General features: G+C 45.4%; 2 protein-coding genes across 3 annotated transcripts in view; one reads left to right on the top strand and one right to left on the bottom strand.

The window, feature by feature from the left end:
* LOC148015652 (ribulose-phosphate 3-epimerase, cytoplasmic isoform-like) overlaps nt 1-15,143 on the bottom strand; it is a 46,258-nt gene that overhangs the window by 18,084 nt on the left and 13,031 nt on the right. The window lies entirely within an intron of this gene.
* LOC148015653 (uncharacterized) lies at nt 3,050-4,589 on the top strand. Its single transcript, XM_087666050.1, has 4 exons — nt 3,050-3,406; nt 3,503-3,744; nt 3,823-4,414; nt 4,494-4,589. The coding sequence occupies exons 1-4, from the start codon at nt 3,050-3,052 to the stop codon at nt 4,581-4,583; spliced, it is 1,281 nt and encodes a 426-aa protein (XP_087522176.1). The 3' UTR covers nt 4,584-4,589.

Consider the following 15,143-nt stretch of genomic DNA (forward strand, 5'->3'; position numbering starts at 1 on the left):
GCGGGCTGAAAGCTTGAAATGCACATTTCTTTGCATAGGAAAGTCACATGAAGATTCTGATACCGTTTTTGCGATGTATACGGAAAAAGCTTTCATATGACACCCATATTGGGGAGGTCCCTAAATTTTAGGAGGTCCCTAAATTTTAGGAGCCTCGAATTAGCCTAAAAATGCTAGTCCTAAAAAATAGGGATATCATTCTAAAAATAGTAAATTTTGTACTCTGACTGTGCTTAATAAATTTGGTTGTTTCTATTCTTGACAGTATTCAGCCCAAAAAGGAAGGCCATAGAGAAGAGACAAGTGTCAAGACACTTGTCACACAAGTTTCCAAGTGTCCCACCACTTGTCACATCTCATGACATGTGGCTGGACACTTGTCTTGTGCTACTCCACTTTCCCCTTTTGTACTAGCTCTTCCCTCTCCTATAAATAAGAGCTCGTTTTTCTTCATTCAGCATCATTTTTCTTTGCTGTAAACTCATGTACAGCATCCACAGATAGCCAGAAACTAGCCCCATCCATCCCTCGTGTCTATGGTAAGGGGGGGTCTTTAAGGAGGGGAGAGTGGTGATCGACGGCCCCCTTTTTGCCCCCATCACATCCGATCGTCTGGGCCATCGATCACGTTGACTGTGAAATTCGAACGGATATTCGTCTTGTCGCCCAAGTGCCCGGCTCCGCGCGTGCCCTGCTCCAAATGTGCCCGGCTTTGGAAGTGCCCGGCCCAAAATATGCCCGGCTCCAAATGTGCCCGGCCCCGAGCGTGCCCGGCCTCGAAAGTGCCCGGATCCTGGGGTGCCCGGCCCTGAGCGTGCCCGGTCTCGGAAGTGCCCGGATCCTGGGGTGCCTGGCCCTGGGCACATTCGGTGCCGCGAGCTTTGCATGTGGCAAAAAAGCTAGCCATTCTCATGGCTTTCGCTTACAGGTTCTGGATTTTCATGGTTGTGATCTACTTGCAGGGATCTCTCTTTCAACTCTCTTTCTGGCGAGATACCCTTCTCCATTTCCAAGCTGAAACAGCTTGAGCATCTGTGAGCCCCGTGATTATATCTGCACAACTACAGTGTTCATTGGCTCATTCTTTCTTACGTTTATCTTGTTCTCTCTGAACAGGGTCTTGAAAAATAACATGATCGCGGGTCCTATCCCTTCGACCTTATCGCAACTTCCCAATCTAAAGATACTGTGAGTTACTTTCTCAGGCGTTTAGAATACGACGGTGATCTTATCACTGGGCATTTAGAATACGACGATGATCTTATCTCTATCTTGGTGGTACAAAGGCCTGAGAAACAATTATCTGTCTGGAACTCTTTCGGCCGATATGTACAGGCTCACGGGGCTATGGTACTTGTAAGGGTCAACTCTCTCTGCCTGGAAAAGCTTTAGTCCTGGGATTAGAGGTGGTGCAAGTACGAATTCTCCTATATCATGGACATTGACGATGGAGCAGTAGCAGAAGGGTGGTGCGCGCAAACTCTGGAGCAAGGAGTGTCGACCCTCAGTATCGACGGCCTGCAAGACGAGAATTTGCTCAGGTGAGTTCCTCTACAGCTTTGCGATCTGTGTTGCACCTGGCATAGAATAAAGAATTTCACTTAATTGCAGTAATTGCAGGGTATGTCATCCATGCCCGTAGTCGATAGCGTAGCTGCACAGCATAGTTTAGGGCTTTTGTGTCGAGGTGTGTTGTGGAGTTCGTCCAAGTGCATGTTTCAAATTAAACGTGTGTTTGCTAGCTCCAATAGAATGAAGCCGGGCAAAAGACCCAGATCACAAGGGCAGCAAGCCATGCACGTGGCATCAGCACCCCCCCAGACACCCCAAGCACGCTCACCAATGAAGCTCCAATCACAAGGGCAGCAATCACCATCTCCTAAGCAAGCCATGCATGTGGCCTCACCATCTCCCGACGTACCCCAAGTCCCCTCGCCAAGGAAGCTTCGATCGCAAGGGCAGCAATCACTATCTCCCAAGCAAGCCATGCATGTGGCCTCACCATCTCCCGACGTACCCCAAATCCCCTTGCCAAGGAAGCTCCGATCGCAAGGGCAAGAAGCCATGCACGTGGCATCACCATCTCCTCAGCCAGCCATGCATGCAACATCACCATCCCCCGAAACACCCCAAGTGCCATTGCCAAGGAAGCTCCGATCGCAAGGGAAACGAGCCATGCACGTGCCATCACCACTCTCCCCTCAGCCAGCCATGCATGTAGCATCGCCATCTCCTGAGACACCCCACGTGCCCTCACCAAGGAAGCTCCGCTCTGGCAAGTTTGTTCCTGTGCGCAAATTTGTGGTGCTGCCGGCTCCCAGAAAGCAAGCAAAGGCGCAACAATCTCCAACCAAGAAACAACTGCCATTTGTTCACATCAATCGGATACTTTCAAGGGAGTTCACTTGTAAGTTTTTATTTTTCGCATATAAGTGGTTTCAATTTATTTTTGCACCGAGGTTTAATTGCATTGCCTAAACAACAGTTAACCACGATGCAGGTACGGAAGAGCCTGCAGACGATCTTGCCCAGGAAGAGGATCCTGTCCTTGACAGGCCTTCGGCTGATCTTGCCGATGAGGAAGATCAAGCCGCTGCCAGGTCTGCCGATGATATTCGTGATGAAGAACATCAAGTCCCTGCTGCTGACTCGTTGGCCGGTTCGGAGTTGGCACCAAGTGAGTACATTGCATGCCCATTTGGGATGATTTTAAAAACGTATACTATGGATTTCTTGTTGTTCTTGTCTGCAGATCGGAAACTGGCGTCAGAAAATATTATGTATGAATGCTGTCATCAAGTCAGATTGAATTCTGAACATTGTTGTTGTGCCATTTGATGCTTTGCCAGGCGAAACGACAACAAGTGCAGACACACATGGCATTGACCGAGGTGGTCCTAGAGCACGCCCTGGGCCTGTGCACCCCACGGATGATGGTATCGTCCGAGCCTTCGAGATTGTCTTTGACAAGAATGGTCGATTGGCTCGCCGGTGCACTTGTGACCAGTTCTGCAGCAAGCGCACACACTTCTACTATCGACGCTTAGCCATGGAGGAACATTTAAAAGCTGCGCATGGCCTGAACATTGCAGTCCCTGCTGGAGGTACAATAGGGCCTACTGATGCACGTGTATACGGCACCCACACGGAGTACGAGGAGCATCGTAGCCGCCAGAGATTCGAGGATGTGGAATTCAAGTGGCAGAAAAATAGAAAAAAGCATGAGACTGATTCAATGGTCAAAGGATGGAGGATATACAGTGAGTTGCCAGATTCTCAGAGGATGGGAGGTCCGGAGCAATGGGTGGACGCGTACGTGGCAGAACAGATGAAAAGATACGATGCAAAGAAGGATGATCACATAAAGAGGATCCGTGCTCGCATTGCCGTAGGATTCGATAGATATGTAAGTGTATCTCTGTTCTTCAGTTTTTCTGCAGTTGATTTTGCTGGTTTCCATTGATTTTTCTGCAGTTGACTTACTTTTCTGCGCTGCCAACAGCAGAGGACTGCAAGCACAGATGTTGGGGGCCCAGCTCCGACGCAGTCATCGCACCATGCACAGTCGATAGACGCCGCAGACCAGGAGGATGCTGCTGCAGAATACATTGTTGCGGACACACCCATAGAGCTCTTATCGCCAGAGGGGCCTTCATTGTCAATCGCATCTTATGACATTACTGTTTTGCCTGGTCGTGTGCTATATGCATTTTCTGATGGTGACAGGGACACACGCAGGATCATGTTCGTATACGATTGATTCTTCTTGTGGATACCTATTTGCCTGCTTCTTTGATTTAACACTTTGATTATGTTGTGCAGATATCGATTCAAGTCAACACGCCTCCAACTGGAGTTGCCAGTACAGGGGGACTTCTTTGAACAATTGAAAGATCCCGCACAGCAGGCCAGCACCTTGGACATGAACTTCTTTGCGCTGTGGATGGAGTTCAGCCTGCAGGAGGAAATAAGCTGCAAATTCTGGATTGTTGATCCCTTGTGGGTTGGCTTGGCAGGCACTGCATCTACAAAGTCGAGCTTGGCCAACTTTATGTCTCCGATTGATGAGCTATGTGACATTGTGTTTTTACCCCTGGTCATGAGCGGTCATTGGACATTGTTTGTGTGCTTCAACTGTTCGGGGCATGGGGTGACTCAGTTGCATCAGAAGCCGGGGCTGCTATTCTTGGATCCTATGAACAAGCCACCCACTCCATTGATGTGTGAGATGGTTAAGCTGGCCGTGGAGCAGATATGGGCTGCGGAGCGTCGCCATGAAACCATACTAAGCAACCCTCCTGTGCAGGCGGTGATACCGTGCCAACCGAACACCGTTGATTGCGGGTATTATGTGATGCATTGCATGCGCCTGCTAGTGGAGGCTTGCTTGCAGGGAGTGGTTACGGCATCTTTTGTGAGTATATTTAGTACATGCACTAATATGGATTGATTTAGGTCGGCTCAATCTAATCTGAATCCTTGTCTTCATGCAGCTGACAAAGCGATGGTTCGAGCATGATGATGTTGTGCAGATGAGGAGGACCTTGAGTCAGTGGGTTTCTCACGTGGCTGGCAATGTCTGAGTGGGTGTTGATCTCTAGCCATAGTTTCATGGGATGTTTTTGAACTGTGGACCTGGGGATGGGTAGAATGCATTGTACATGTTAGGCCATTCTGGCGAGGCTCTTGTAAAGACTTCATGTTTGCATCAACAGCAGTTGACTGTGCATTCGCTTTCTCTTGAGGCGGATCAATTTTGGCTTTGTAAACTGTCAGCTTCCATTGACATGTTCATGTGGCTTGTAAACTATTGACACTCATTAAGAAGATTACATATTTCTATTTGCAGCTTTGATGTCTGCCCTGAGTTAATTTTGCAATTCATGGTAAATTTTGACTACGCCATTTGGGGCTGTGACACGTCTATGCAAAAGTGGTCTCCATTTGAAAAAGGTGCTAGCATACGTATGTTAATAGGTTAAAACAACACGTTGTAAACATGATCCAATCTTTTAACTAAGAGTCTACCAAAATGGCAACAAGTATGAAACGTGTTTGGCAGATAGGAAATATACAACTGTTCAGGGCACCAAAATAGACATCATGCTTAATAAATGGATATCCTAGCTCTCACATGGCCAGAGGCAAACCTTTCAGAAAAAGTTTTGTTTGTAAAATCATGATCTTCAATAACAGGAATCATCTCATGCCAAACAATTACTTTTGCAAGCAACTTTATGGTACTTAGGAATTGAAAGTTTAAAAGCCTATGCTGAGTAGATGTCTCATGAGTCGAGATTTAGCAAAATATTCAAGCACCTCAACCTACCTAATATTGCAAGCAGTACACACTTACATGGTGCACATTAAGGGTGTGTATGTATGCACGTAACATACATGTGTGGAGTGCACATGGTATACACATGCATGTCCCGCAATCAATTCAACAGCCTTTGACAGTGTCAATCAACAGAATCCTTGTCAAACAGGCTCGCAGATTACCACAGGATCTTCCCAATTTGTTCCCTGCCTACAAAGAGACTATAAAGCTAATGGACACAGCAGTTTTAATTAGGGGCAACCTAACACCACAAGGATATGGCAGGAAGGACATTGACAGAGTAGCAGCACCCATGATGCATAAAGTCTGGCATGCATCACTGAAACTGGAAGACAACAAACCGCCAAGCCAGTGTCTCTGTGAATTTATGGCTAGCTCAGAATTTAGTCTGAAATAGTACTTGTTTCTAGATCAACTACAGGTGTTATAGGCGATATCAAGCTGGAGCAGCCAGATAGATGCTAGGAACAGTAGCTCAATGATGGAAGCATAGGGACCATTTCCTATAGGTGTATCTTGTTTCAAACCTTACAATTTTTCTCATGTATGCAGTGTTTTGTCTTGCCTGCTATTTGTTTTGCCCCTACCCAGCAAAATAGGGAAAGAGCAATAAGCACATATATATTAAACAAATACACGCATGCTGACTTGTCTCAAAAAATCCACCAACACCAGTCCAAATTTGATGCAAGAATCTATAAAATCACTTGTAAGAATCAATTGCTCATATATATGTTGTCATTCGACATGTTCACAAAGACAGTCAAAGTTCAAATCACCTATAAGAACCAATTAGCCATATATAGATGTTGTCATTCCACATGTACACAAACAGTCAAAGTTCAAGCTTGAATCACATACATATGATATCCGAAATCCAAAGTTTTATGGCTAACATGTCATGAAAAATAACTCCACTGTCAAACCAAAAATTTAGACTGAAATGTAAAATAGTAAAACTCTAGAATCCCAATAGACAATCATCTTGTGTTCTTGAATTCTAACATTGTGTTCTTAAAAGCATATTTTGACAATCGGGAAAGAATTTCTGCCTTTAAGCTTTTCATTAAATGTAGAAACACTCCTGTGCATAGAGATTGTCCCACATAATATATTAAAAGATCGAAATAGACCCAAAGCCCTTCCTCAGTATCATGCTGACAAAATAGCAAGGCTTTGAAAAAATTGTGAGGGATGATACAACACTATGCTACATAGAGCTGTCAAGCAATCTGAATGCAGAAAAACAGGTTGCTGACTCACACACACAGGAGCAGCCAGTTTTAAGAAGGGCAATCAGCACTTTTGAGATTTACAAAACCAAGGCAGCAGAAACAGAAGGAATCTTAAAAGTAATTTTGGAGTTACTGTATACCAAGTCCAGCAATATATTCATAGCAACCACCTCAGCATTGCCGAATGGTTTATCTCAGCTTCCACTAAAACCATGCATAGGAGTGGACTCGAAGGAGTCTTAAGGACCCTCCCAGAAGTTCATGAGGCAGTTGAGGTCCTTCAAATTGATCAAAATCGCTTACAATAAAATTGAGAGCTCTCTAAAGGTGCAGTACTCTTGACGTTCAAAAACAGTCAGCAGAAAATGACCTGACCATAAACATAACACTCATACTTTGATAATATTAGACTAAGATTAAATGGAGTTTTGCAAGGGGTTAACCACCAGGTTATATTAAGCAATCACCAAAGATGTGATAGATTGACATGCATTTGTGAATTCCAACATATTTGATGATCATGTGTACACTCTGTTGTGTGTCAACCCACAAACTTCACCACTTGTCTCTAGCTTGGACTGCTAAACTTTTTTGCAGTACATGCACATATCCCAAAAGAACCTAATGTTTTAATCTTAAATTATATTTTTACTCCTGTAGGCCTTGCCTAGGTTTGAAAAGGATGCATACAAATCCAAGAGAAGCCACAAACATAGCAGCGCAACTAAAAGCATCCACAAACATAGCAGCGCCACTAAAAGCATCCACAAACAGCCTCTCTGCCATAAGCATTGAGAATATATAAGCTTCTGGCAAGAGTCCCAGTAAACACTATACCGCTATCATGCATAAGACATAGACCAAGCAATAGGTACCATCAAAAGTAACTTGGCATCCAACTTTGGCGATGCTAAACAGAAGCTAGATTTTTCTTTACCAGTGTGACATAAAGCACATGCAAATACATCACCAAAGACTGACGCAAGTCTGACCTTTCCAATGCCTTTGACAACTAAGAGACATCATTGGCACATGTGACCGAACCCCCATTAGGTGTACATTTTAAGAATATAAATAGGACATACCATGATGTAATGTGCTTCACTGCTTAGAAGCAACACTATCAAAATACTTGGTAGACACGATATCAGTGGTAGACATAACACATCATAACCAAAGGGATCATAATGATTTGCCATTTTTGATCAATCATTGCATTGAGTTCAGCACCAAGAGCAGGTCCACCATATTTTTGACATGTCCTTGCAGCAGTCGGCTAGTTTTGGTAATTTCCAGCTATTTATGTCTGGCCCAATTTATTGGCAGATACATTGTCTTGCAAATTTCAGCACTCTCCGACATCCAGTGGCACTCCTCCCTCATCCGGTGCTTCTCTCTATCATCAGCTTCATCCAGTGCCCTCGCTCTGTTGATAAACACGGATGTAGAGCTAGTTAACTATGGTGGATGCAAATCAAACACACGATACATTATCAAAAATGAGAGATTGTAACTCAAGTGAATTAGGTTCCAAGATAGATTAGCTTGGACTCATAAACACAATCTTGAGTGAATTAGGTTCCAAGATGGCAGCCATGGAACCTTGGCCTCGAGCTTAGAAATCCCGAAGATTTTGGTCTCTCCTTGGTCCTCGGGAGTCCCTCTTGAACATTGCTCGAGATTTCAGCCTTAAGAAGAACGGGAAGAAGATCACAAGCAAGGTTTGAAGGCATGCACTTGTGGGCAGCCATGGCGATGGAGTAGGACCTCCAGAGAGCAAGAACCCTCATGGGGAGGTCCTAAACCATCCTGCCCCAAGCTTGATTTCACCCTTTCTTGAGGAAGCATACCCATTTTGGAGCCATGGAGCATTCGGGATCAAATGGAGCTCTCATGGAGGACTGAGGTGGCATCAGTGGCTGCCTTCTTCTCCAAAGACTCAAGGTAACTGACTCTTGGCTCTCATTCTCTCCGTTTAAGCCTCTTGTTGAATCCCATCCAATTTTTTGAGAGAATGTATGAGTCCAAGTAGATAATAGGAGACCCAGACCTTGAATGCATGCTGATTCTCATGTCCCAGTCATTTCTCTTTGATCTTATAGTGCTGAAATGGATTTTACTCATGTTGAAGCTTCATTGTGATTATATTTTGCTTACCCATAACCCGTTTGGCTTTTTGTGAATTGGCTGAGCCAAAAAGTGAAAAAAAAATCCATCAAAGAAGTGAACCCCCCTTGCCATCAAAGACCCTGAAGGGGTGCACAACCCGGCCCGGGGGGAACTTTGCCCACCTCTCGGTGATCCGGAGCCCAAAGAATTATTGCAGGTGCAGGTACATTTGATGGAATAGCCCGAACGCTGATCACTTGAGCCTACAAACCCCTACATGCATTGGTAATGTCATAAACCGCTTGCTAATGTATGGTGGATGCAATGCAAGGAGGGTAGGGAATGCAATATGGAACTGGTCTAAGCAATAAGCTATGGATGCAAAGAATGTATGGCTTTATGGGGCATTGAGAGCCACCATTGAGGCCCTACATGTATGGGATAAGACCCTCACCATTGGGATAAATAATGCTTCTTGAGGGAGCCTTTGCAAGATATTACAGACAGCCAGTCCTACACAGTCAGCCCACAAGAATTGATTACAGCAAAGCCTCTTTGTGTGATTGAGCGCAAGCTCTATAGCTTGACTCGAAGAGGGCATTTTCCCCTTCGATCTGAGCTAAAAATCTCCCCATTCCGCCCTACGGTTTGAGAGATACACTCAGTTTTGTACCCAGAGGTACTGTGGGACAGGCAGCGGTCCTACACAGTCAGCCCACAAAAAGTGATTACAGCAAAGCCTTGATCATTTACTGTCGGAGATATTTTTACATAGACTCATAGAGGGGATCGAGGGCTTTCATTTGAATCAGAAAGTTTGGCAATCGGAGTTCCCTAGCTCAAGTTATCATCATTTCTGTAACAGGGGGTCTGGTAGACTACACTTGGGATGGCAGGCCACAAGGGTAAAGCAAAGGCCCAGGAGGAATTTCAGCGTGAAATAAGGGACTCCCATGCCTCAATGAACGATCCTAGCTCAGCCCAGGAGGATCGTGAAGACTTGTTTGAAGAAGGTGCCCCCGAGATAGATCGCTTATCTCTGCTCAACCAAACCCTATGCCAACATGAGACCCGTCATGTTGATCGACATAGAGAGATGGAGCAACGCCACAGGGAGATGGAAACCCGCCAAGATCAGCGTCATTCCGAGATGATGGCCAAGATGGACTGACTCATAGAGTGCATGGGCGCCCTCATTCCCGCCATTGCCCCCCCCCCCCTCGGATCGACCCAAGGAGTATGTCTCTCCCCGTGACGCTAATCACGCTCCCCCCTTGGAGACCGGGCGTAGCCCACAAGGTCTTGGTGGTACCCATGGCATTTCCCATAGCACTTGATCAAATGGCAAGGCTTACCAACAGAGGAAGCCTCTTGGCGCCCAACATCTATATTGGACGAATTCCCACACCTCAAGGAGGCTATGTTGGCTGGCACCTCACCATGACCCCTGTTTTGGGCTGCAGTTTGCATCTGGACAGCCACCTGTTTTGTACCAGATTTGGTCCTGGTCCACTCTCAGCCCCATCCTCCATACATGGGCAGAAAGTATACCTCGAGGGCTCCGTTCCGACACCTTACTTGCCCCGATCGGAATTCCCTAGTGGAAGTTATGGCTGTTTTTCTCCAGCCATACCATCTGGGACTGCACGCTAGAAATTCCTGGACAGCCCTTTATTTTGTACCAGTTTTGGTCCTGACCTGATTGCAGCCCCGCCCCAGCCACATGGGCTGAAAGTACATCTCATGGGCGCCGTAAAGACACCTCAATTGTCCCATTCGGAGTTGCCCACACAAAGTTATGGCCGATTTCCTACAGCACACTCTTACAGTCCATGACTACATCCCTTGTTTTTTAGGACAAAAACTTTATGAGACGGGATGGTTTGTAATGAACGGGGATCACGGGAATATCTTGTTCAGTGGAGGATAAACCCCGCTACCTTGTTCAGTGGAGGACAAAGCTAAGGTTTGGACAAAGCTATCTTCTCTCTACAAGCTGAAGACCTTTGCCCACCGTATTACCACAGAAAAGAAGCTCTAAATGCTTACCGTCGACGATTCTTCTTCTAGGAAGGATCACATCGACAAGATGGAGGAGTTGCCGGATGCGCTTGCATCCCTTGGTAGGACGATATCATCCAAAGGTATGGTGATGATTCTCATTACTCATCTCCCATCTGATATCTTCTACACTAGCTTATTGACCTCTAGATCCCATGGCAACCATTTTGTGGGAGGAGTTAATGTTAGTGTAACACCTCTTCTGTGAGATAGGGCCATGAAAGTATTATCACATGTCCTTTGAAAGCATGAAAGTATTATCATCTGTAGTCCAAGATGTGAAACCCTGATGCATTGTTTCCATAAAAAAGCGGACTATGCATACCAACATCACTAAGCATTGTGAGCGCAAATTAAAAACCACGCTTTCACTTGTTGGAACAGTAAAAAAGGAGCCAGCATTGTGGACTATGTAATGGGGTCGCTAGCTTTAATTCCAGAAATTAGGCGATTTGAGATATTTGCCAAGCCCATCAGCATAGCAGCTAACCATGCAATCCTGAAATTTACCCTGGCATGTGGTCGAATACAAGAAACATGCACACAAGCACACACATTTCCGCACTATGAGTTTCTAGAGCAAACTTTGCATATCCATGGTGATGCAGTACAAGATGGCTTAAGACAGCTAGACCAGCTTGAACCTCTTGTGGATATCACTAGATCTCTAGCAAAGGTATTACATACAACAGCTCACAAAGGCATTCCCGTTCAATCACTAAGCTCTACTGTTAGGAATCAAGCTCACCGTCAGTGTGTCTTTATCTATGACCGACATCTATGACAGCTAGAGTGTGCAGCTGTCTACATGTGACTACATTAAATAAGTCGGGTTAGTAGTCAGTTAGTGACCTGACTAGAGTTAGTCTGTCTAGTCTACACTTACACTAGGTCACTTTATCTCTGTATTGTGTGTGTTTTTTCAGTAAGAGTGTGGAACATGAAGGAATGACTTTGAGAGCCTGAAGGCTCATGACAATGGAGGTTCCCTGCCTCTCTCTCTCTCAACTTTGAACATGGTATCAGAGCCTTACTTGGTGGACCTCTTGGAGCAGGAGGGGGTGAAGATGATCTGCAGTTGAAGACTTGTGTTATTTTTTCAAACAGGCTGAATGCCATTGTAAACTGAAGGTATGCATTGAGTGATTGCCTACTCTATGGGTCAAGCTGCAGGTTGTGGCTTGTTTAGAGCCTTGTGAAGGAGGTATTAAGCACTAGTGTGTGCTCCATCAGCATCAACCTCAGCAAATCGAGCTGCTGGAGCAGAGTAGAATACAGCTTTGATGGTTACTGTTAGTGCAGCAATCTCCTGTGCAGTCCTGGATCAGCCGAACACAGCATGAGCCATAGAGGAATCCCATGCCCAATATGGTTTGGTGCGACGGCTGCGTACAACGAAAGACCGAACATATTGGTTTTGAAAGTGCTATCTAGAGCCCATGCATTGTTAGGAGACAAACGCTTGCACATTTCCAACATCCACTCGTCTTGCAGTATCAAAATAAATGGTTGCTTTGCCACATTTTCAGCAGTTGGATCATATGGCTGCACATACAACACCTTGCCAGCCTCCTTCAACTTATATGCCTCGTGCATCATTGAAACCCAATCACTGTCAGACACTTGACTTCCCATCCACAACTTGTATGCCAGTTGAGCAACCTCTTTTGGTATCATAAAGAATCTATGTCTTGCCCTATCCAAAAGAGGAACTCTGGACATCTGCCATGTTTCTTTCTTTGAGCTCATTTTTGCTACGTGTTTAACTGAACCCACGTCAAACAAATCATCCACACAACAACGCATTACATTCTTGTGCACGAGTAGATTGTATCTGTCACTACGAGTACCCGGTTGATGCCCTTTGTGATCTGCGTATAGAAATATTGTAGCCCTGTCAAGCGCTGTTTTGTAAACCACATTCACGCGAAAGGGACAGCCACATCGCTTGGATTGTTTAGGTCTTCGCACAATTGTGCCTCTTCTGTTGGGCTTACCGCTACGATGGCAATCGTACCGTTCATACCTGACATCCGGGCAGCTTCTCTTCCATGGCCTGCCCTTTCTTAGCCGACTATTGTGCTTGATCTGAATTTCTGCCAACACTTCTTGCACCTCGTCTATCCGACACTGAAATGTCTCAGTCGCATTCTCTTGGGCCAGCAAAGTATGTTTAAACTCTTCAACAGATACACGGCGCACTTTTTGACAAGCACAAGCAAGCACCAGGGCAGTCACATAGCCTGTTGGAATCCCATGATGCAAGATATCTGTACACCAATGCCTTTTCAGAAAGCTGAAAGTTTCAGCCAAGCTCCTGTGACATCCGTGATCTCTATCGAAGTGAGCATCCCAAACGATATCAGACCATTCTTCGACCCATGCAATGTAAAGCTTGTCTTTTGACTTCAAGCACAAACGGCCGTTCGCAGCAATGCATACATTCTCTTTTATTTTTCGCCATCTTCGTATATCAATGCTCTTGTACGGACATGCATGCCTCAAGCTCTCGATGGTTGCATGATTTGTGCCAGTAATATCCTGAGTCATTGTCTCATACAGCGGCCTTGTAAAGGCTAAATATTTGGATGACAGGAAATCTTGCGCGTTAGGCACATTTGTGTGTGGCCATTTGCGGTTATCACTTGAAGCATCATGGTCGTTTGTGAAGGAGTTGTTCCCTCCATTGGATTCCTCACTGCTTTCAGAAACAGAAACAGAATCAGCATCTGAGGAGTATACATCTAAAGACATGCAATCTTCTCCACTGCTGTCAATGATGTCTGCTGGAATTTGATCCTCTCCAAAAGCATATGCCATGGAGTCTGCCATTTGCAAGGAATGTGTTTACTTAGCAGGGGGGTTGCCTTCTTTGCAGAACGCTTGATTCTATGCATCGCCGATCAGACCTTATCCATTCTGCGCATCCAGATCAAGCACGAATTCCGTTGCACTAATCCATTGCCATGCAAACATTCAAAAGTACCTTATCCAGTCAGTGCATCCAGATCAAGTACAAATTCAGTTGCATTTTGCATTCAAATATACCTTATCCCTTCAGTGCATACAGAACAAGCACAATTTCAGTTGCATTCTCCATCCAGATCACACACGAATCCAAATCAAGGCATGAATTCTCCGTGCATGTCGCATATTGGGTGCTTCGAAGGTGGTGCAGGCATTCAAATGTACCTTGTTCATTCATTCAGTGCATCCAAATCAAGGCACGAATTCTCCATGCATGTTGGGTGCTTCGAAGGTGGTGCGAGCTTTCAAATATACCTTATCCATTCATTCAGTGCATCGAGCTGGATCAAGTACGAATTCAGTTAACTGCATTCTCCATCTCTGCAGATCAAGCACGAATCCAGCTGGATCAAGCTTGGCACGAATTCTCCATGCATATCGCGCGCGTACTGGGTTGCTTCAAAGGTGGTGCAAGCCCGGTTTTTCCATTCGAATTTAAACTCTATTCCCTTTTTTTAAAAAATAAAAAAGCAGGGCCGGGCACCCCAGGATCCGGGCACTTCCGAGACCGGGCATGCCCGGGGCCGGGCACCCCAGGATCCGGGCACTTTCGAGGCCGGGCACGCTCGAGGCTGGGCACATTTGGAGCCGGGCACATTCGGAGCCGGGCACTTGGGCGACAAGACAGATATCCGATCGAATTTCGCAGTCAACGTGATTGACGGCCTAGATGATCGGATGTGATGGGGGCAAAAAGGGGGCCGTCGATCACCGCTCTCCCCTCCTTAAAGACCCCCCCTTACCATAGACACGAGGCCATCCATCCCCATCATCATCCCCCACTTCTCCATTATCAAATTCCTCCATATTCCCTCTTCTATCACTGCTGTTTTACAGGACAGCAAGCCTGTAAATTCATTACAGCACCTCATTCTTGAGCTCTTTCTTCCATTTTAGCAACAAGAAGCAAGCTCTATCCATGTACTGCTAATCAACGATAGAGAAAGGCTGATTTCCCCTCTTTCTTCTCTCATACTGTAAAGAAATCAGTTCTTATCATTGCATAATAGATAATGCATGTGTGTTTGTACATCTTTGCATGATCTTGTAAGAGTGAGAATTACTTCTCCTCACTCTCAGGTTGATTGTAACTGAGCTCTTCCCTAAGGGACTTGAGTTGAGCAAAAATACATTCCTTCGCGGGGGGGGGGACCATCTTCAACCCTCAATCTTGTCTCCATTACTCTTACATTTTCATGGCTGTAATTTTGTGAGTAATTTTCATTTTCAGCTTTAAGTGTTCATTCTCTTTTATATTAAATCTCGAAAACAAGCGAAAATCATAATTGTTAAGCATACTACGTTGTTCGGGGCGTTTACAAAAACAAGCGAAACCCATGGCAATCCACAACTTTTCCTGCTTCACCGTG

This window comes from Lygodium microphyllum, chromosome 24, assembly GCF_053477565.2.
Source record: "Lygodium microphyllum isolate KBCC chromosome 24, Lygodium_microphyllum_v1.1.10, whole genome shotgun sequence".
Taxonomy (NCBI): Eukaryota; Viridiplantae; Streptophyta; class Polypodiopsida; order Schizaeales; family Lygodiaceae; genus Lygodium; species Lygodium microphyllum.

What these genes read in the sequence shown, in the direction of transcription:
- LOC148015653 (XM_087666050.1), top strand. Translation starts at nt 3,050, where the DNA reads ATGGAGGAACATTTAAAAGCTGCGCATGGCCTGAACATTGCAGTCCCT. An exon ending in AGGGACACACGCAGGATCAT is followed by an intron (nt 3,745 to 3,822) that starts GTTCGTATACGA and finishes TATGTTGTGCAG; the next exon opens with ATATCGATTCAAGTCAACAC. An exon ending in GAGTGGTTACGGCATCTTTT is followed by an intron (nt 4,415 to 4,493) that starts GTGAGTATATTT and finishes GTCTTCATGCAG; the next exon opens with CTGACAAAGCGATGGTTCGA.